This window comes from Ambystoma mexicanum, chromosome 2p (assembly GCF_040938575.1).
Source record: "Ambystoma mexicanum isolate Mex_15411 chromosome 2p, UKY_AmexF1_1, whole genome shotgun sequence".
In the NCBI taxonomy this organism is placed as follows: domain Eukaryota; kingdom Metazoa; phylum Chordata; class Amphibia; order Caudata; family Ambystomatidae; genus Ambystoma; species Ambystoma mexicanum.
Window position 1 is genome coordinate 1,073,174,538 of NC_090923.1, and position 24,226 is coordinate 1,073,198,763.

Here is a 24,226-nt window from a genome sequence, read left to right on the forward strand (position 1 = left end):
TCCGTTCGAGGTGGTAATGGGAAGGCCTGCTAATATTTGGGGTCTCCCTAAACCTAAAGCCCTGAGGGATGTGGATAATGTATTGCTCATAGATTACTGTAATCAATTGACTAAAAATCTGTATTCCATTTACCACCAGGTGAATGCCGCCTTACCTGTACGGTTTACGGGCCCAGGACACGATATACTACCCGGTAGCTGGATCCTGGTGAAGGCCTACGAAAGGTCTTCCTGTCTTGCGACTCGCTGGCGCGGACCCTACCAGGTATTATTGGTCACCAGGACGGCAGTGCGGGTGGCAGGAAAGAAGAACTGGATACATGCAACACACGTTAAGAAGATCCCTCACCCGACGCCACACGCTACAGAAGAAACAGAACCCTTCGCTGGTGCTACAATCTCTGATCTCGGAGTAGCAGGCAGCATTGTGAGTGCGTCGGAGAAATTCTCTGAGCCTGAGGAGCTCGGGGAGCCGTCCATTTTGTCTCCGCACTCTCTTGATCAATCACTTCCGGAAAATCTTGTTTCGAGCTCTGCGACTTCCGTCGCCACCGACACGACGCTCCCCTCAGGGAGCGACGATACTTTGCTTTTGGATTCAACAAACTTGGGTACCATCAGGTACAACCTTCGACCACGGAAATAGGACTACGGCACGAGTGTCGTGCATCTGGAAGGAAAAGAGTGATTGAAGTACTGTTGTCTTTCCTTTTTTTCGAACGAAGGAAAGGAGGGTTCTGTTGGCTAGGGTTGGGAAGGACTAAGAAATCGCGCGGCCGAAGTGCCGCCAGCAACGAACATTGGGGCCGTCGATCGGGATGACCATGATGCCTGCCGCCTTCACCGCTGCTCCCCGTATTGAACTATTAGATAAGGAGGTCACCAAATCGAACAATGAACAATGTGCCTGGGCCCCGAAAACGTACTGTTGTGTTCTCGTTCTGATTATTGTTACTTTTGCAACTGCTGCCGTGGGGCTTTGGTATTTTGAAGAAATTTATCCTTTGAAGCCTGTTACCGACCAAAATCGTACCAACTGTTTTGACTCCCTCTGTACACCTTCACACTCTGTCCCCTAGAGACTCTCGGCATAGACAGAAATATCATAATAACACTTTGATGATAGTGATGAATGCTACGCATGCTATTTTGAATAAGAGTAATTGTTGGATCTGCACCCACTTACCACAACATGGGAACAAGGGACTGGGATGGTATATACATCCCTTACCTTTAACAACTTCTTGCTATGCCTCTCTTAGAGCACTCTTCTTTGGCCGATGGAATGATAGCATCTCAGGGAATTTCGATGGGACTAATTTGAATGAATTTGAAAAACGTGAATTGACTCCCCTGGGATGCTCGCTTTTCGCAAATAGAAGTAAACCTAACATCGCTTCTATTAGGCCGTCTGATAAACTATCTTTTCCTTTCCAAAATCTAGTTTCTTTTAAGATGGCTCCGATAGGCAATAAGGATGCCATGCCTCCTTCTTATTCTGTGAATCATAGTCCTGATTCAGTTCCCTTCTGTGTACAAAGAAATGGCACTAGGCCAATGGGAGACTTCGAGCCTTGTGTAAATACTGTAAACTTGACTGGGGAAAATAGGCCTTTGTATGTAGGGGGACCCGTTTATTTTGTTTGTGGTAATTTAGCTTTTCCCTGGTTACCCAAGGATTGGCAGGGGACTTGTTATTTAGGGATATTGTTACCAGGTGTATTTATAGTCAGTACCTTAGAGGTATCTAAGGCTCGCCCGCGACGGGATAGTAATGGAGATACCCCCGGACAAGTGTTCGGGGATATAGCCAAATAAGTAGTGCCCTTTTGGGGACAAATAGCAAATTCAGAAAACATTAGGGGATTAGCGAGGGTGTTGGAGAAAACGATCAACCGGACCACGGACATACTTTACAATATGACCTTAGAGCAAAAAGCGATAAGATTGGTAGCACTTCAAAATCGAATGGCATTAGATGTCATTTTAGCTGAACGAGGTGGAGTATGTAAATTAGTGGGGTCCGCTTGTTGTGTTTTCGTACCAGATTCTTCGCCAACAATTTTTAAAGCAATTCAGAATTTACACACTCTCAGTTCTGAAGTCCATATCCCTGTAGGAGACTGGAACCTTAGTACTTGGTTTTGGGATTCCTTACGATCTTGGGGGTGGAAGGTGCTTTCTGTCATTTTAGGTATTTTAGGGATTCTGTTAGTTCTTTGTTGTTGTTTTCAATGCCTCCCGAGTATATGTGGAATGATGGGGGGATGTTGTGCTCAGGTAATGAGCGCAATAGGGCATAAGATATACACCCCGAAGACAGCATCTAAAGAGTTCATGTTGCAAGACGTTCTTATGAACAACTTTATGGCTATTGACATTTCGGACAATGATGCGGAACCTATGGATGATGATGCCTTCAGTTATTTTCGAAAGCATTAGGAAATGATGTATTAGCACTTGGCATAGGCCAAAAAGGAGGGTCTGTGGAAATCGATATAATATTGTGACCCCAATCGCATTTTTTGAATGTATGTTGGCCTACGCCAAGTTGTCTAAAGAATACCATGTACATAGGTTCCGCGGCAAGGTCTTGACCTTATTGTATTGTGTAAGCCGCCATCTTGGATCTAGCCGCCATTTTAGGTACTCTTGCAGTGTGGAAGTCACCCTGAATCACAAAATGGAGGCCGAATGACATTTTGAGTAAGACTCCGGCCATGGTGACCTCCGCACACGTGAATAAGTAATATGTCCGCAGGCCACTTGTTAGGGTCACGAACTAAGACCTTGTCCTCTCTTTAACCTATGTGTAAATATGTAACTGTATCAGCGGAACTGATCAAATTATGTAAATTGTGTGTTCGACCTGGCTACGAACCCTAGCCACAGTTCAAAGAATGGTTAACTTGCGAGAGGGCTGGCCAATGCAGGACAAAACGTATAAAAACTCAAGCATCCCGATGATCAGTCTCTCCCACTCTCAGTGCGAACCTAACGTTGAAGGTTCGTGTGTTAGTCAGAGGGCCGAATAGCTATTCGTATGTCAATTGACTTTGGTAACTTTGTAACTTTGAAATAAAGCGCTTTGTATGTCCTTTGTAACCTGTGTTGGTGTGTTTCCTCTTGGGCTTCCCGGCCTCATATCAATTTCTCTGTCTCCACACCTTAAGATGTATGAGGTACTAAAAGAATATCAGGACGATATAAAACTACGAAAACTGAGAAAATTCTTCAGGGATGAAAGAGATTACAAGGAAGATCGAGTTTACACATTTCAAGAAAAATATAACAAGTTTACTAAATCAGAATCAAAAGAGAGTACACCAAACACTTCACCTATTAGCTCAGCAGCTAGCTCAGATGCAGAAGAACAAGGAGAAGAACAAGTAGATCCAACAACCAATCAAAATCAGACAGGCAAAGGCTTCCTCAATCAAATCCGCAGGTATAAAAAAGGAAACAGAATTCAAACACCCAAACAAGTCCGTTTTCAATTGACGAATCAACCTACCAAAAAACAACCTTTGCTCGGAGAAGAGGAGGGAGGGGGTCTGGTAGACTCCGACAACCCAGATGCCTTAGAGGACTTTCGCAGATTAACGAAAGCAGCAACAATACAAGCGGCCAAAAAGAGTCAATAAACAATCTTGTGATGAATTCATCAGATTTTGAACTAGATGAAGATGAAATTAGCCTACTAAATAAAGGATTATCGTTTGCCCCTACAACATACATGGAACCCATACAATTACACATAGATCTGTTCAAGTTTGTACGGAAACTCAAACATAATTTTTTTTTTTGCGACTGCAGTAACATCAGGAAAACGACAACCGCGCAAAGATATAAGGAGTGAAGTTACAATAGAAGAATTAGGAAATATGCACCTTCTAAGATCTTTGCAGGAAACAGAATCCTTTCCGATTCATCAAACCATGCAAGAATTGGCAATTGTGCCAACGGGCCGAACCACAAATGAACTGAAACCAACCTCCAAGTTTTTGCCACAATTTCCACCAGATAACATGATTGATGCTTTTTATAAATCAGTAAAGAAAGATTTACAAAAAACAGAGGACAGACAAAGAATAATAGGTAGAAGTAGAGAGCAGGATAACCTCACATCACAGGAAAGAAATGCCCTCAAAAAATTGGAATAGAATCGTGCAATTGTCATTAAAGAGGCTGACAAGGGCGGAAACATAGGTATCATGAACCGTCCAGATTATATCAAAATGGCCGTCAACCATCTAGACACACCAAATTGTTATGAGAAAATACCAAGGAATCCAAAAGCTGAAATTATACAAGATCTCAAGGAGGCAATTGATGGTTGGTATAGACAAGGCCTTATAACTGATGAGGAAAAGAGGTTTCTCTTTATTCCCAAACCGATTTTACCAACCATTTACTTCCTTCCTAAAATACATAAACCCTTTGAAACTATTCCGGAAGGCAGACCAATATTAAGCGGAATAGGCTGGGCTACTGAGTCCATTTCAGAATATATTGACAACATATTAAGACCAAAAGTTCAAACGGTTAAAGCCTATTTGAAAGATTCAACTGCAGCAATAAATATTATTGAAACCATCCAATGGCATTCAACTTACTTACTTGCGACCTGGGACGTTAAGGCCCTCTATACGTCTATAGGCCATGACCTCGCCTTAGACGCAATTGATCATACCTTCAGACATGAATCAGCATCCTATCTTCCATTCATTTGTATGCTCAAAGAGATGCTCATGGCCATACTGGATGTTTAACAACAGCTTCTTCAAACAGAAACGTGGTGTGGCTATGGGGGTGAAATATGCACCAGCATTAGCAAACCTAGTAATGGGTATGTTTGAGGATTTACGGATTTATACTACGGAGACATACAGTCAACATGTTGTAAAATGGACTCGTTACATCGACAATGGGTTTTTCATATGGAAAGGAACATCTGAAGAATTGGAACTTTTTAGACAAGAAATAAACAAAAATGAGCAAGGTATTGAATTTACAGGAGAATCGAGTACATCAGATATTAACTTTTTGGATTTGACAATCTATGTATCGGAGAACTGTCTCAAAACCAGAACATACAGGAAAATCACTGAAGTGAACTCCACTTTACATGCAACCAGTTGCCACTATGAACCGGTGATTCGAAACATCCCTAAGGGGGAGTATATCAGAGCAAGGAGGAACTGTTACGAACAAATACATTTTGAGGAAGAATGCAACATCCTTTCTACCAGATTTAAAGCAAGAGGCTATTCCGGAAAAAATATCAAAATAGCCTACAATAAAGCGCATCAAATACAGAGATTACAAACACTTGTACAACGGAACAAACCAACTCAAAAAGAAAAGGTACAATTTATTACAACTTTTTGTGCCAATAACAAATTGATCAAGAGAATTCTTAAGAGACATTGGGGCCTGCTCCAGTTGGACCCACATATTGGACGACTGATAGAGGATCACCCATCAATAGTTTACCGACGGGCCAAAACTCTGAAACTGAGCCTCTGCCCTTCATTATTACCAGAAGACAACCCTTCATTATTACCAGAAGACAATAAAGAGAGACCAGAGAATTGGCTATATAAACCTCGACTGGGATTCAGAAAATGTGGAACATGCACCGTGTGTAAACATGCGGTTCCTATGACAGACAATTTCATGAACACAAATGGGATAAGAATCAAAATTAAAGAACAAATCAATTGTCGTACCAAGTATGTGATATATGCAATTATATGCATTTGTGGAAAAATCTACATCGGGAGTACGATTCGTGAACTACGGGTGAGAATTCGAGAGCACCTAGCAGTGATTGGGAGCCAGGACAAGAACTTACCACTGGCAGAAATGCCATCAAATGGACTATAAGACAGACATTAAATTCATTGGTCTCAATAAGGTTTCCTTGGGACGCAGCGGTGGTAATCATGAACTACAACTACGCCAGGAAGAAGCCAAACTAACTAATCATTTCAGATGTATAGAGTCTGGTTTGAACACTGACAATGAGATGTCCAATTTTTTGTAAACAATTATGGAACAAATACGTATTCACATGTATAATGTGCAGGAAATAATATGTTGAACTTGTTTGGAGTGTGATTTCACATGAACAATAAGTGCTTTTAAATACTATGCGATCACATCGTTATGGAATATATGCACCTGTGCTGATGACATAATGTTTGGCCAATTTGCAACTAATGTATCTTGATAAAGGAAATTGCTCATTTTACGCAATTTTAGCTCCATAGTAAAACTAAGATAAACGTACTTAATACCAAAATTGATTTAGAAAACTACAATCCCCATGAGGCTAGGGGAACATAGATATATGAAACCATGTGGTAAACGTATACAAAACAAAATTACTTTTACTAAACAGACCATGTGCAATGTCAGCAAATATTTTGCTTGTTATGACATTTTAAATTTAATCAAAAACTCACCAATAATAATTATGTTATTAAATATAAAAGACGGAAACCGACAGCCGTGGCTTTGAACTACAACTCCCATGAGGCTTTGGAAGTATGGGACTACATGGACGAGTCCACCCGTTTTCCAATTCTAAACAAGGAAGATGTTTATTTCCTGTGTTTAATTTGTATTTAAGTACCAAGAATTAAGATCCACTAACAGATACTAATAGAACAAGCAGAATCGTTAATAAACATAAATGCGATCATAAGTAAAACCTCCGCGCTAAATAGAGGAAGGACAAATGGGTTACCGTGGTTACAATACATATACTACACACGGCAACCCGAGCGAGCTCTCAGAAGGGACACGACGCGTGATGCAGGACACATGAATTTGTAGGTAAGCCCCAACAACCTGTGCGAGACCACCAACCTGCACCTCCAATGAGGTTCAGATCCGCACGAATAATAGGCGGCCTTAGTGTACCGCTGTTCGTTTCTGTAAATGCGGAGCTTTGAATTCAAAAAGTTAAACCTTAAGGTAACGCATTCTCTCCACTAAATCGTATTGCTATAAAATGACGACTAACCCTTAAACTTTAGCTAATGAATGCCTTAAGGGGAACATTACGAGAATAATCTTTTTATATTGGAAGGATGAAAATCGACTCCATTAAAGGAGGCGAGTTGAAAGTAACAGCCACGTAACTTTCTGCTAACAAAGAAATGGAACTATGTAGATTTTTTCCATACATCGAATGCGCATGAATTATTAGACATTAAATCTGTGTACATATAGAGAAACTAACAAAGTTTACTATTCTTTACCGTTACAAGCACTGGCTACGGTACAACTCTGATGGGAGTCTACTCATTCGAATACATTATTAAAGTTATTTCTTGAACACCAAATAATAGGTAAGCTTTTTTGAAATTATTTTACATAATAGCACATGAATAATAGCAGATTAGTTAACTGTATATGGTTGCACTAATATCACCCTTACAAAAGTGTTTTGCCCCCCCCCTTTTTTTCTCACTTCTCCTCTGATCATATATCAACATCAAAACTGACAACTATGATGGTATGTGTTAACACTTTACATCACGTGGGTTATATTTTTTTCTTTAAAACTGTATTTTTATTCATGTTGTGCCACTCAATGTCTGAAATAATGTGGAAAACAAAATGGAATACATATGATGATTAATATGATTATACTTATTTATATTTTCTATTTCCTTAAATTTTTATATTTTTTTTATTATTTTTTTGTTTTGTTGTGTGAAATATTTTAAAAACAGTAACTTGCACTTTATTGCCCAGATTTGAGAAAGGCACGTTAAAGGTGCCGAAACACGTGTAATCACTATGGGCTACTCAATAAATTCTGAACCAAAGCAAAATCCGTGTGTTGCGCAGTAATAGATGTGTGCAGAAACCCTCTTTTTTTCGAGAATATATCAGGTCACAAAATAGGTTAAAGGAAGGCAAATCTATGGTCTAGTGATGTAACAGTAAGTAAGGTTAAAACATTGGGGATCATTCCAAGTCGGGCGGTCTGGTAAAAAAGTGCCGGTATCTGAGGATACTGGCACTTTACCAGACCGCCCGACTACAGCAGTGCACCTAGGTCACCTCCAGCTAAATTCTGGAGGTAAGCCAGGCACCCTACCAACCAAAAAAGCCCTTGTTGCTGCCAATGGTATGGAGTCCTAAGGTACTCAATGAATAGGGATTTACACCGCTCTGCCGGCACCTGTAATCCGGCGGCAATGCTGCTGCACCTGGTGCTGGATACCAGCAAGGTTGCAACGAGGCCCATTGTTCTTATTGGTTTCTCTGCATGGATATAGACAGTTGCTTTTTTCTGGGAATGTGGATGTACACCATTTAAAAAAAAATAAGTAAGCATGGGTGTTTGATTCTATGTAAGATATATTACACAGGGGATCCAGACATATACCTGCTAAGTTACCAATTCATGCGTCTATCTTGAAACATGCCATTTTATTTTTCAAATACATTTACATAAACATGAACATGTTACACAAATTAAAAGTACTCTCACAAATTCATAGATTTCAAAGGCCCAATTAATTTGGCCACTCTTTTCCACACTACATGACCTCTGGCCTGGTACATATCAGTTTCCAGTATATCTAACATGAACAGTTATTAAAGTGCAATGGTGCATGAACTTCATAGTTTGATTCCTAAAGTGCTGTATATACAAAGCGCTAACGCCCAAATGACCAAACTTGACCGTGTTGTCCACTAAAAAAAGGGTAGAGGGAATACAAAAAGAGCAAAAGCACAGAAAAATCAATCAACATATGCACTAAAATATTCTAAATATTGAAAACATTTCTTTTCTGACGGCATACCACTTTTTCATTGCCGGTTTAGGATACAGATGCCACTCATTCTATACACTTGCTGTGGCTATACATCATCACTATGGTACACAGTTTTTTGAAGTGCCCCACCTGCCTCCTGCAGCTCTTCAGGGTAACGCTGGTTTTGGCACTCACATCATCCAAATCCTTCTTAGTACCTTTGGAAAGTTTCTTCCCCAGTACCTCACGTACGAAGGCTTCATCAAAGGTATAATATCTAGTCACGTCCGCAGAAGAGCCATGAAGGAGTAAAGGCACAATGTTAGTATCACATTACGGTCCTAGGACTCTGCTGCCTTGATACAGCCTCTCAATATGCTGCTGAGCAGGCAGTACCAGCATTAAATAGGACATACAGAAGAATCCAAATTAAAACTCAATGGGCAACTAGACATCACCAGATTGAGGAATGAGAAAGCAGGCAGTGTCTGTATGTTGTACGATAAACATCTATTAGCAACCTGATGAAAAATTAGATAACAGATTGCTTTCAGACAGGAATAACTGAAAAACATGAGTATACTCTATTATTAACAGAACAACAAAGTCGCAGCAAGCTCTGGAATTAATAAATGACCCATTAACACATACATCTATAAATACCTACAAGCAAATATCACACTCCAGAAAAGGAGCTTGCACACATCTTGTTAAAGGTACAGCTCCCAAGAATGCCAAAAAAGGCAAATCTGATCTTATGAAACTAAGTGACAAGACAGCCATTTCTGGGTGGGCAAAGGAGCATCTCCTCAGATGGATAACTTCCTGGCTAAATAGTTTAAAAGCAAAATAAGAAACTGATCTGAATACTCTTCAGTTTAATAGAACATCAGGGTCTATGTAAGCAGCAATCATTAAGCCAATTTCCAAAGTAGGAGAAGGGGGTAGATATGAACTACAACAACAAACAACCACTTTTCTTACAGATCACAAACCCAAAACTCTTTGCCAACTTATAGTCATTTGACCTGGAAAAAGTGGTACTGACATGCAGTGCTCCCAAGGTGGTATTAACATCAGACAGACGTTCTAACTTTTGAGACTTGGTAAGGCTGATAAACGGGAGCCAACCACCATATGAAATTGCCTCACCTCAGCAGTATATAAATCGCCTCAACAAATCTTCATCTATCCTTTGTTTATAGGACAGGAAGCAAATGCTTGGACTACCTGAAAGTTGTGATGTCTTAAGAACTTAGCAAGGCAAAGAACCGAGTAGCCCTTAATGGGAAGCGCAGTCTTAGCAAGTCTGAAAACGTTTGCTCTCCAGATGCGAAGCATCTGTCATCAGTCCAAGCCATCATTGTAAGTAGGGGACTGTGTGAGTCTTAGTCCAAAACCTCTGGAGAGATGCCAGTTACAGAGCCCTGCAATAGGATATGGTGGCCTTGCCTCAAACTCAGGGAAGAATAATTACACTAAGGGAAACATAATATGAGCATTGAATCCTTCAGGAGAGGGGGGGTCATTTCTGCAACAACTAATTTGAATCCAAATCAAAAGGAGAATGGGAACAGAATGTGAAGCAGGGCTTTTTTGCTAGTCAGGATGGTGAGGGAGTAGTAGCTATGTACAGCAGTGGCTTGTTAACAGATCTCTGGACCAATCCCTGGTATAATTCCTTCAGTTGGGAAACAGAATATTGTGTGCTCTTGCAAAAACAAAAATACCAACATATCATCTGCTGCTGGCCTTGACTCACCTCTCGATGAGCATGGCTTGCCGGTATGGAGGGATCTGGTAAAGTAGCTGGTTGATGAGCTTTGGAGGAGAGTGAAGGAGACGCTCCAGCATCTGAAAGGTGCGGTAGTGATCCATGGTGTCACTCTGCAGCACGTCCACTGTGGCCCCAGTCTGCTCCAGGATCCCACTCTTTGTCCGGATGGTGACTGCATCGCTGACTGAGGGTGGTCGACATAGAGGTAATTAAATAGGAAGGCGAAAGGTGGGAAAGAATGTTATTTTTCCAACAACTTTTGTATTCAGATTTTTTTAGCACTTCAATAGAAAGTGGAAAAAATTATTGTGTTTACATCACACTTCCAATGATTCTGATCCAAACCATACAGAGAAAGGTCCATGTGTTCTACATGCCAATGGAGAACCAGTAGAAAAACAACAGCACGGCCTCACTTTGTAATGGAGAACTAACTGGACCCTCAACTGTGGGCCCCACAATACCTGTGTGGTGACAAACACTTCAGTTTTGGAAGAGAAAAGCATGCCCAGTGCATTTGGGGTCAGAGTGAAGAGAGTGAAATGTGAGCAGACCAAAGCAAGATGTTATTTTATGTCTGTATTTCTAGACACAAAGGCACATTATTGCCAGCTACCACTATATCCTCTTAAGCACATCATCATCATGTATAGCATGCAAGTAAGAAACATTACATTATCCCCACTTAATGGGCAATTGCCATTTTACATTATGCCCCATTTTCACATCATGGACGGTTTGCATCATGTACAGTCAGTCCATCATTGCGTGGTCTATACTGCTCTAGTGCCAGAATAAAGGCTCCAATTGTTTTGGAACAGTGAATGGATTTGTTATGGTCTTAGTGTCAGTGAAATAACAAAATGTGGCTGATTTTGCAATAGCTCAATGTGCGAATTTGCACGGTTGGAGGGCCAACACAATGACCACGTATGTGCTGTTGTTAGCACTGGCCCCAATGGTAGCAGGAATCTGGCCATTGTGCTAGAGCTAGCACTCACACACTTGAAGTCTTCATGTCAGCAAATACTGAGCCACTGCACAAGCAGTATTAGTCACAGCCCCATTAAAATGACTAAAATAGGGATGATCTTAACGCTGGTTCAATGACAACCGTTGCAGTGAAACGAACATCAGTTTAAATGCGGTTATTGCCCCAAGCCTAACAAATCTGGTTATTGTGCTGCCACTCCAACGAGCCATCTTCACCTGCCATTAAGTAGTGTAAGATAAAGACAGCCAGGAACCCAATGTGCCATCAAATTGCTAGATCCACTACACCTAGTTTGAAAACCCCAGTAAACCACATTTTCATCACTTCTCACTACATTCCCAGTTTGACAATATGCTCACATTTTGTGAAATCCTAGTGGAGTCAAAGTTTGAAAATCCCAGGGTATTCCCAGTTTATCCAACGGCAGTATGTTCAAATTAACAATTCCAGTAGCTCTTCAATTTAACAATCTAATTAAATTTGTGGTTTATACAACCACAGAATATTGTACCATTACCGTTGTAGACCCCTAGAATACTCCCCCTGGGCAACATCAGTATATTCCCACTTGGCATTCTGTTAGTATATTCCTACTTAAACAATCTTAGTATTTTTCAGGTATGCAGAATCACAGTACTTTGTAGGATAATCTATGTAGTTGCCATTTGTGCAGAGTATCCTAGAAGGCAAAATGATATTACTGGTTTACATTACAAGTACAGAAATAGTTTAGAAAATGGTCAGCTTTCTCCCGGGTTACCTTTGCTCAATTCTTGTTGTAGGCCCATTGTGCCATTTCACAATTCCATTATATGCTCAGTTCACTGTGAAATACATTTAGTACATCCACAGTTTAGAAAATGCCACTATATTTCAGTCTGCACAATCCCAGTATATGCCCAGATTACAAAATCACAGTACTTTTGGACAGTGTATGATGCCAACATGTTACCACTTTGACCATCTTTGCGTTTGTTCACTGTTTAAGTACAGTATTTAACCTATTCAAAATACCAGTATGTTCCAGTTTAATGATCTTGTCAAAATGGGAGAATACCAACCAGAGTATGCCCCAAGTCAATAATAATAAGTCACAGGTCCTTAGCTCCAAGGGCTGCAGTGCCCACAGAGTTAAGGGGAAATTTGAATCTGCAGAATTGTGCAAACCATTGTTAAAAACAATAACAGCTTTGCTAACAGAGGACAAGGCATACATTTGTTTTCAAAAATTGATTAGCAAAACTTTCCAAATTAATGTTTTTTTGATTAGCAAACAAACTTCTTTGATTAGTGATTCTGTACTAAAATTCTAAATGTAACCAGACTATCTGTACCCAAAACATAAAATTAGCAAAATTACAGAATTTGTCTGTTGAAGACAGACATTAGCGAGAGGGAGTGTCTGTAAAATGTTAGCTGCATGAATAGACACTAATAGAAGGATATGAGAAAAAGGCTCTAAACATTTTTTTCAGTGTAAAGCTCTGTGCAGTTGGTTGCGTTCAGTGTTGCACCGGGCAGGGTCCTGTATATTGTATAATTGACCCATCATTTGTTGATTAAGTGAAATGTTAAAGGGAAGTCATAGTCTGAGACCAAGTAAGTAGTATGGATTTGCATCAGGCAGAGTAATTGTCAGCTTCAGGTGGACAATATGGCCCTTGCCGGTCATTGATATAAACTGTTTTCAATATAGCGTAAATGATCACTTTAGAAGGCAGGAAAGGGTTGCAAATGGTTCTCAATCCAGAGTCAGGTAAGCACAAGTGCAGCATTCTAGCCATGGGCATCACTGAAAGCGGTGTTTATCAGTAAAAGCACTTAGACCGCCATCTCGGGTGCTGATACTTTTAGTTTTTAAGGCAACCAGGTTTTGCGCAATTCATGCTTCCCCTAAAGAAATTACCCATATGTCCCCGGTAGTATTTCCAGGATCCCTGCATTTCAGCAAGGTGATGTGGGCATGGGTTTGAGGTGTAGCACTCAGTGGAGACTCGGCCTGGCGCACTGTGCCCAAGGGCAGTGTGAAGGCTGGGCAGAGGCGCAGCGGCACAAAACGCAGGCAGCTACTTGCAGATTCCACTTGCATTCCCAGCCACCAGATTGGCCAGCTCTCTCCCGCAGGTGCTAGCATACAAATTAAATCATAATCATTCATAGAACAAAGCGAGTCCTGGAGGCTAACTAAAGTGTATGGTATTGCAGTAAATCTGTAGCTGCACAGACCGGATGGAACTATTGACCACTATTATGTAAGAGGAAAGTAAGAAACTAAACAGAGTGGGTGACGTAGCAGGCAGAGAACTGGGCAAACTACGTGGCATTTGTTGTTTTGCTGCCTTCTCACTTTCAGGGCAGCTGGTATAAAGTAACAGAGTGATACGATAGAATAACAAAGAGTTTGGGTTCAGCTCATAGGTTGAGCACAAGTTGCACAGATGAATGCAAACAGCAGGTGACAGAACTAGGTGTGCCATCAAAAGCATTTGGCTGTGTGATCATGTACATTTTCAAAAGTGTTCACTCGTCAAAATGATGCACTTTCCCTCAACAAAATTAAATATAGTTTGCACTGTGAGATTTATATACACTAAAAACTTTACTGAAAAACGTGGAGGTAATGTAGTGTTTTACAGTAGCAATACGGTCATTATCATATAACAACTTACATTTTTAGGAAACAATTGCAGGACTGTCTTTAAAAAAAATAAAAGAACACATACTGGTCTTTGCCAGCCACAATATAGTTAGCTTAATAAAAATATTAACCCGATTTCTTTGAAAGAGAACATTTCTTGCCTAGCACGCTCACACAGGTCTTTGGCAATTTTAAGAGTGGAGGAGATGATCACTGCTTCACTCTCTCTCCATTAGCCTCTTTGAACTTGCAGTGAACAGATAAAAGCGGGTAGAGGGGGCCCGAGGGCAAGAGAGGAATGCCCGTTTTGCTGTGAATTCATTGAACAAGTTCATTTAAATAGCTAGCTGTGCTACACAAGTGTCAATTTAATTAGCAAACCTACAGAATTGCATAGTGAATTTGCTACACAACACTGCTTATTCTATGCCTTGCATCCAGGTCATGTTTGTATCCTGCATAACCTTTTCAAAAGAGTAACAAGGTTGTGAATCCATAGTGGGAAACCGTCAGGGCCTCTTTCTTAGCTACAATTATAATAAAACCTGTGTTTTCATTAGTAATTGTTGCTTATAAGACTCTTACCTTGTAGGAATTGAAAGACAAGAGTATCACCTTTTAGTGAAAGGAAGAGAAGCCAGAAGGTTGAGGAACAGGAGACAAAAAGGAAAATCGATGTACAGGGACCACTGGCTGGGGAAGGACATCGAACAACAGACACACCTGCAGAGACAAGGCCTGCATCAGAGCCAGACCTCCATGAATTGGCAGAACAAGGGAGACAGCAGCCCGGGAGGGCTTCTGGGAAGTGACCTAGTCGGTCAATGGAGGCAAACACACTCCAGAGAGAACCAGCTAATGGGCCAGCCAAAGAGAAGGCCCAATTTGCAAAGAGCCTGCAAACAAGAATTTGAAATGCCGGGACTGGAGGTAAGACCTGACCAGCTGCCTTGATGAGAAGGGGTGCAAGACTACTGACCAAAAGAGGGGGCGACTGAAAAAGAGCAGGAGTGTATAACTCGAAAGAAGAGGAGACAGAAGCCTGATCAGTGGTAGAGTCCCAACTCAGCACACCACAGAAACCCTAACAGAAAACACACTGAGCCATTGCACTTTAGTGGAAGGGACTGCAAGAGCAAGATGTTGCATTCTGGGATACAGAGGCAAATCCCATCAGGAACGGAGAATAGAGAGCTTTGATACACTATACTCAGCAGGAGACAAAAAGACTAGTGAGGGAAAGTATGCAAGTAGGACTCTAGGAGGATACAAAGAGCCAGCACTACAGTACTTAACATGTATAAGATGGCCTAATGCACAGGGTACCTTTTGCCTGAATATAATGTGTTACAGCATGCATTTCACCATGTGTGTATTTATTCCACCACCATTGCAAAAACCGCGTAAAAGCGAATAAACTCTACCTCTCAAATTGCTCCACGGTGTGGGGCTATATGCTAACAGCACTCCTTGCGTGCAAGATTGTAGCCATACCCAACATGTCACAATATTATTATATTATTAGAAAGTTCTCAATGCCATGCCTAATGAGTACTGGTGTATAAACCCAAACAAACACACACTTCTTGACATCATCATTGGCACTGTAGAGGTTTAAACACGATGTGAAAATGGAGCAGCCATGGGAGCTCAACTTGAAGTTCTCAGTCAAACCTTTCTTTGTATTGTAAAATGCTAGATTTTGAAATGCCCCACAATCAATACAATACAAAATAATATCAGTTTTACAAAGTATAGTTTTAAATCTTGGTTATTTATTTTAATTGCTGTACTGTCGCTCTATAATACCCTAGAATTAAAGCACACCCCTTGTTTGAAATGTACACTGTTGGAAAATAGATTGCCATGGTACAAAATAAAATAAATAATATAAAGTACCCTAAACAGCAAAGCCTAAAAAGGTAGGAGCACATCTGGGGTCAGTGCACGCACACACACACACACACACACACACACGCAGACGCACACACACACGCAGACGCACACACACTGTGTTAAACAAATGTGCTTACCTAGAACAGAAATGCAAAAGGAACTTGATGGCTGGAAATGTTTACAATCCCACTGATATTCAACATCTGACCTTCCTCCACAGCAACTGCTCCACAATTGAAACTGCATTAAATTAAGGAACACACTCTGGAGGTGAGGGGAAGAGACAGTGCTGTTAAGCAGTGATTATCCAAGATGCCTATCCAGCAGTGGCAGGCTGTGTGTAAATTCACCTTTAAGTTGTGGATTAACACTTTCTAAGGCAGCCTGGGTATTGGAGAGCAGGTGGCTATTCAAGAGTATGGCCCTCATTACGACCCTGGCGTTGGACCATGGTGCTAATAGCACCATGGTCTATGCCGGTAACTTACCGACTCCGCCATGGCAGAATGGGGAATTACCGCCCCATTCCGAGGTTGGCGGGGCGGTAATTCCCCGTGCCGCCATGGCCCTTCCCCATTCCCATTTTTGCCCCATAGGGCTCAATGGGAATGGGGAAGGCGCTAAGTATGGCACCGTACTTAGCACCAAGGTCCCTTTGCGGGTTGGTTTTTAACGCCTGCAAAAAGCAGGCGTTAAAGTATCCAACCCGCAAAGGGACCTCGTAATCAGGCGTTAAGGGTTTAACGGCGCCGCCACCTTTTACGGCGCTGTTAACCCCTTAACGCCTGGGTTGTAATGAGGGCCAATGACTCCATTTACTGCACAGTGACCAGTAGAAAGAACCACTCATTAAATGCTGGAATTTGTCATATTATTTCATACAATTTATATTTCTTGTTTTTTGCAATAAGAGTATGCAATGGAAATGAAGGTTTGGACTTAATGTTAAGAGCATTGTTGACTCAGATGTTACTGTCTGGATTCAATTGATATGATCCAAGACTGCAAGTCCTATAATGCATTTGATGGGAAAATGAAACCACAAACTGCTTTATGTGGAGAGATTAGCACTGGCTTAGCACACTGGAGGCCCTGCAAAATATTTGTGCAGAAGGACTCAAAATAACCACAATGAAATACTGTTTTGATCTAATCCTTCCCCCACTATTTTTTTTCAGCAAGTAACAATGTGAATCACCACACATGTCTGTCAACCTCCCTCGCCTTTTTTTTTTTTTTTTTTAAATCTCAAGTGAAGCCAATCTGTGAGTAAATGGTCTTGAAACAGCACCTTGATGCCTCTGGGCTTTGGTGCGTTATAAATGTATAAAACTAAATAAATAAATCTAATCTCTAACCCCGAAGAAACATCACGTTAAAGAGCAATAGGTGACCAAAGAGGGACGAACACAAGGAAAGCTATGAATTTTGACTATGAAGCCCTAGTGCTAATAATTCCACACCACAATTGATGATCTACGAGGAACATATTTAAAACTTTTGCATTTCATCCAATTATGACATTTTAGGAACTCAACTGGCTTTCCCTAGGCCGGGGGTCTGCGACCTTCATTGCTCCAGATGTTTAGTTCAGTTATATGATATTTTACCAAAGTAAAATTCCGAGTGGTGTTGCAGAGGTAAGAAACATCAAAACAAATACTGAATTTTTTTTATTTTGCCCCCCCCAAGCCCCGTTTTCCTACCCATTTGAACCCTTACCCCACTACCATACATATATTCATTTAACATTTTTAGTATTTGTTCGATATTTTTACTTAGGTAAAACGTACCACTCTGAATATTTTTCAGTAAAATGACTGGATACCATTTTGTTCTAGGACTCCTATGATCCCATATCAAGCACTATGCTGGCTAGCGCTGATGGGAGTGGAAATCCCAAATATCTGGGGCGCTAAGGCTTGCAGAGACCTGTCGTATGCCAACCATGCCCTGCTCGAATAAGCCCACAGTTTCAATACCTATTGTCTAGTACATGCTGATTGATGATCATTTTATGTAGGAAGAACCAGTAAAATGACGAGAAAGAAAAGCAAAGAATAGATGAAAACACATTGGGAGTGCTCATACATGGAAAAAGAGCTGGTGGGAAGATCAAATTTACAGCTCCTTGTGGGGCTAAATCTAGAGTCTGGTGCATTGACACTCTGACAAGCATCCGTGCCTAAACATTGAGCCCGTCTCCTGTGAGGAACTCCTGGTAGCAATAAGTAAGGCAGACACAAGTGATCACAGTTCAAGGGTGTTTATTGAACAATGAATTCCGCTACTCAGTATCACTGGTTTCACAGATATTGGTTATGCAAAGTTCACCACAGGTCGGCCTTCCTTCTCATTTCATCCACACGCGTGCAGCCTTTAATTGTGCCATATAATGTTGTAACTTCAATCTTTGCTTAACACACACCGGTCTTTCGCTTGGCCTCACCTTCCCAACTCTGCCGTTCACCCGGCAGGGTCACTGGCGTCCTTGAATAACAAAGCAGTCTTCTTGTCTTGGATTTAGCCTTCTCCACATGTCTTTCACAGCCCTTTGGAGGCAACAACCTCCTGCAGGGAGCTCCTGGGGTTCTCTACCCTTTGCTCCCGTCCCACTGTCCGCCGCTCTGCGCCAGTAGGGTCGCATTCGCCCCGGAAGTTCTGCTCATGCTCGTGTTCCACCTTGCTCAGAGTGTGTCTCTATGTTCCCCCTGTTACCCGTGTTAAGTGCCTGACTTTGCCTGACGTGATTAGCGGGACATGTCCAATGAGATATGTAAGGGTTAGCCTCTTTGAATCGCCCTCTTCCTGGGCCCAGTGTTTGGGGTATCTGTATCTGGAACACCATCTCTCCTTTCTCCTTGTCATCGGCGAACAGTTGTTCATTTGACACACTTGTAATTGTCAACGTGGGGTCAACGCACAGCACTGTTGGCCACTCCATGTTGTCACCTGTGCCACACAGATTCACCATGCTCTTGCATACTACTACTTCATCCAACTGTAACACCATTGCTTTTCCCTTTAAGTAATCTTTCTGGCACTGTCGTCCGAATAGGAAGTCTGAAGCCATCCGGAACACCCTCCCCTGTATTCCCGGTTCCCACTCTACAGGAACATGCTGTGATATACTGGCGGTGCTTGCAGGGTGCTTTGCCCGTGTGCTGTCAAGAGAATTGCTGCTACCCGGCCATAGTAAATGCCGGGTGTGGAGCACACCATCCCTTTCTCTGTGAATGATATAGTTGCATTTAATTTACCAAGCAATTCTCTCCCCAATATGTTGATGTGCATGTTTTTACTGTATAGTTGCAGAGCTACGGGATGTTGTGTCCCTACAGTTAATGGTAAACCTTTTGTTACTGGAACCATGACAACCGCCCCAAAAAATCCTGCGTATCCATGAATGTTAGATAGTGGGAATCCCCCCTCTCTATTGCAGGATTTGGCTGCTCCTGTATCTATAAGAAATGAGAACTCTCTGGGTCCTATTTTCACTGTCACCTCAGGTTCCTCTTTGGTGTCATCAGTTACTGCTAGACCTGGACACGCTCAGACTTTCTGTGCCCCCCCTATTGCTGTGTGTTGTTCGGCGGGAACCTAAATCTAAGATGGGAGCAAGCTTTGACCATCAAATATATATATATTTTTTTTATTAAACATATAGCGTAAATAAATACAAGCTTTTGTTTTCATGAAAATAAAAAAAGGATCGTTTTTTTATTTCTCAATTACAAGGCCAAACCATCTCCCTGGAAATTCCTTTTGTTTCTATGCCAGTTCATTCCAAGGAGTTCCAAAAGATTTTTTATTTATCTGGTCTTTTTCCTCTTTGGTTTGGCCTCGACTTTGACATTATCCGTAGATTGTACTTCTTCCACCATTGTGACTTCTTATTCTATTTATGGGCGCAGCACTTGTTTGTTTTCCAATTTGGTTAACATTGATTGTAGGAATATAGCGAGTGCTCTCGTAATCTTTTGATTTGGGCCGTCATATAAAGATGCCCACCACAAATCAGAGTCTAGCCCGCATGTCGGAGTTAGTACTGGATGTAAAATTAGATCTCTTGCTGATCTTAGTTGAGGACAGTACATTACTAGATGCTGTAAAGATTCATCCTCCTGCTCGCAAAGCCGGCAAGTGATGTCACTTGCTATGCCGTATTTTTTCAGATTTATTTTTGTTCTTCTGATGTTCAATCTGAATCGTAAAATTAAATCTCGATGAGTAGGATTCGCGCTCTTTTTCAGATAGCCTGGGAGAATTTTTGGTGCTGAGCTAAGATTTTTTGAGAGGGTGTGAGATTTAGAGGTAGCACGGGCACTTTCTGATTGGGCCCAGTCTGCACAGAGAAGCGCGATCTTCACCCTCTCGGGTTGTTGCATAAGGTATCTTCTGATATGTGCAAATTCTGTAAAATCTCTTAACATTTTTCTTTCCAGATAGTCAGTGGCCAGAAAGGAGCTTTTTCGTTTTCTTCTTTTAGAATTGAATATTGTGGTGGGCAGTCTTTAATTAGTGTTTTTCTAAACGTTGACAAAGCTTTCCATATAATTGAGATCTGCATAGAGTAGAGGCCCAGTTTGTGTCGAATTATGTTCATTGGAACACATTGTGGAAGCCTCAGTAGATTTCTCCAGAATCTGGCTTCAACCTTTTCCCAGGTTTCCCATGGTATTCTGAGAGCAGTGTCTCGAGCATAAGCTATCGACGGGATTACTTTTGCATTGTAGAAATCTACTGTCGGTTGAATCGAGAACCTGCCAAATTTTCGTTTCAAAATAAGTGCTTGTGCCATTAGTTGACTCATTTTCAGTTGTAAGTGTTCTGACCACGGTCGGTCGTTCCAGTCAGAGCTTATTATTGCTCCCAAATATTTTGCACTTGATGTTATCGACACACCATTTGAAAGACTTTTTCACTCTTGTTCTTGGTGCTTTGATTATTAAGATTTCTGATTTGTCAGAATGTATTTCTTGTTTTTTTTCTTTGACATAGATTTCCAGGGATTCGAGTATTTTCTGCAGATCAATCGGGGTCTTGTCCAAGATGATCAAATCGTCTGCGTACAATAAGTGGCCTATTGCTGAAGTGCCTATTTTTGGAGAGCATCCTCTCGGTATGGCAAACCGGTCCTTTATTTCCAAGATGTAAAAGTTATAAAGGATAGCTGCCAAAGGGCGCCCTTGCTTTAGACCTCTGTGTCAGAATTGGTTCGGTCAGATTGCCCTTTTGGTTTAACCGTACTTGAATTGAGGTATCGGTATGCAGAGCTTTGATTGCGGCCACTAAGTCTTTCGGACAGCCTTTCTGCTCCAACTTTTTCCACAAAATGTGTCTGTCAACTCTGTCAAAAGCGGCAGCCATATCAATGCACGCCAGATAGAGCTTCTGATTTTCGCAAATAGTTTTTGCCTTCAGTAGATTGAGTATACGCAGATTTAGGCCACAATCGACTTTCTCAACAAACCCTGCTTGCCGAGAATCGTAATTTTTTGAGCGTTTAATCCATTCTTTCAGTCTCTTTAGGAGGATGCCAGCAAAGATTTTGCCTATAACGTCCAGCAGTGATATTGGACGATAATCCTCAGGCTTGGCTCTGTCTGCCTTTTTATGAATGGGGATGATTATGGGTTTTGTCCATTTTTCCGGAATTTGTTTGTTGTTGATGATTCGTGTGAGCAAAGCATAGCACATGTCGGCCCAAACTTTCGGGGCTTGTTTTAGTATGGCGTTCGATAGGCCGTCAGGCCCTGGTGCCCGAGAGCTACTAGCTTTGTTAATTAGTGCGGTGATTTCAGACTTCTCAAATGATATGTTCCATGGAGTCTTATCCAAGCTATTTTGGATTTGATCTTCTTCGTGCGTGTTGTGGCTGTAGATTTCTTGAAAATGTTGGATCCATTTTTCTTCATGGATAGGATTGATCTGTTCCAGTCCTTTTGACCCACTTATCTGATTCATTAGGGCCCACATGAATTTGTTGTTTTTGTTACTGGCTGCGAGCAGCATTTCTTCAGAGTCTCTCTGGAACAGTAGGGCCCTGTGAGATTTGGCCCAATTTCTATAAGCTTTTTTTAGTGTTACCCTTTCTTTGAACACACTTTGAGTGTTCTGTTTTTTTAGTGCTCTTAGTTTCCTTGCTAGCTTTGATTTTTTTTCTGCTAATTCAAGGTTGTATTTGTGTTGTCGAACGGTTTTTGGCTTAGTGTTTTCACCCTGTTTCACTCTGAAAATAGTCAGACACACTTCATATTGTACACCAGTGTTCTTTGCTGACTTCCAGCAATTTATTGCTTTTTCAAGGATGGGTGTCATTTTTGGTGCTAGTCGCAGTCTGTTAAGACCATTGTTCACTTCGATCTTGAAGGGCCAACTTTTTTGATGGGCCGGACCACTTTCGTGTATATTAGAAAGAAATGGAAACGTAAGAATAAGTATTTTGTGGTCACTTTTCGTTGTTGAAATTATTTTCAAGGAGGAGATGGTTTCAAACGTTTCTCGATCCACAAAGAAATAATCCAGGGTTGCACTTTGATTATATGAAGTCCATGTGACTGCTCCTTCAACGTCGCCAGTCACGTTTCCATTCACCTGCAAAAGATCCCGGCTGTTAACCAATTTTGCATACGCGTTGACCTCTGCTGTTTGTAACCACTTTGTACAACTTGGTTTTTCTTTTTTGTACAGTCTATATTGAGATCGCCGCATATGATTATTGTGGGATTTTCGAATTCAGCTCTTAGATCGTCGAGGTGTTGGAACACAGTTTCCATAAATTTGTCACCATCCTTAGATTTGGTATTCCAATAAAGGTTGAATAAGATTTGGAAATGCTTCACAGTTTGATGGATGCCTCCACTGTGCTCTTGCAATATGGTTATTTGAATGAGTGGTGAAGGGGTCGTAACACGGAGTATATTGCCTTTATAGTCATTCTTTATGACAGTCAACAGTCCTGCAGAGGGTCTACCATTTGGTCCTTTGTATCCTTTGTTCAAGAAGCAGGTAGTCCCACTCATAATTGGGGGATCTAGGAGCCAGCATTCTTGGATACATATTATATCTGCCTTCAATAGTTCTTCATCTAGTTGTTCTAGCAGATGTCGGTGGCCCCGGGTGTTCCATGACGCTATCCGAAGGTTTCTTGTAGCGTCCAGGCAGTCGGTCTAATGGTTGTTTTTTGTAGCTAATGTTCCAGCTAGCCAGTCCCATGGTTTTTTTGTGTCAATTTTCGTCACAAGTACAGCTTCGCTGTTGGATGTAAAATCTGCCACCTTGCTTCCGGCACTTCCCTTTATTCTCATTCTGAGTGCATTTGGACCTCGCAGCACAGTTGGAGAAAACCTTATTGGTTTGGCATTCTGGTCGTCTGCTGGATCATAAACCCTCAGTGGGGTATTATTCAATGGATATTGGGGATTCTGAAACTGATTTGTTTTGTGTTTGTCATTGGCTACTTCATCTAATTTGATATCAAAGCCAAGCGTTCTAAGTGCATCTGCAGCTGTCCAGATTAGCTTCATTACTGCCTTTGAGAACAGGTGGATACAGATTCGATCTGTTTCATCTTCTTTAGGAAAGGCCACTATTTTAATGTCCTTTGGCTCTATCACACGTAATTGTGGTACGTTGTGCAATGATTTCATGAGGATGGATCTATTTAAAATCAGTCCATCCTTTGCTTTCAGTACGCGCTCAGTTATGAGTTTATGGTCACCCTGTCTCTCATCTCTTTTTCTTCGGTCTTGAGAAAACCTGTTAGCTTGAGGTCGGTCGCTTGATCCTCTTGTCTCTTTCCTTGGAATTTCTTGTCGTGAGTGGTCTCTCTTTTTGTGAAGCTGTTGACTTGAATGATCCAACATTGCTTTAAGTAATTGTTGTTGTCTGATTTCATTCGAGTTCCAAGAGATCTCTTTTTTCCTGTAAGGTGCGGAAAGAGGGAGATTGTATCTCTCTTTGGATTGGTTCCTCACAGTCGCCGTCCGGTTGCTGAGTCTACTCTAGACCCTCCTGACTGTTAAATTCTAGTTGGCTATTGCAATCATGAACAGAGAGTAACAGTAAGGCATCTTGGTTCTCACTAGTATTGGTTTCATCATCGTCAGTGTTTACAGTTACTGGTTCTGTAACAA

General features: G+C 41.4%; 1 protein-coding gene across 2 annotated transcripts in view; it reads right to left on the minus strand.

The window, feature by feature from the left end:
• The window catches only part of FIBP (FGF1 intracellular binding protein), a 227,821-nt gene that overhangs the window by 140,590 nt on the left and 63,005 nt on the right, over positions 1-24,226 (minus strand). For both annotated transcript variants that reach the window (XM_069645013.1, XM_069645014.1), the window contains exons 3-4: positions 10,546-10,744; positions 8,934-9,060 (exon numbers count right to left, since the gene is read on the minus strand). In XM_069645013.1, coding sequence (XP_069501114.1) covers positions 8,934-9,060; positions 10,546-10,744 — 326 coding nt within the window. The remainder of the gene's footprint in view (positions 1-8,933; positions 9,061-10,545; positions 10,745-24,226) is intronic.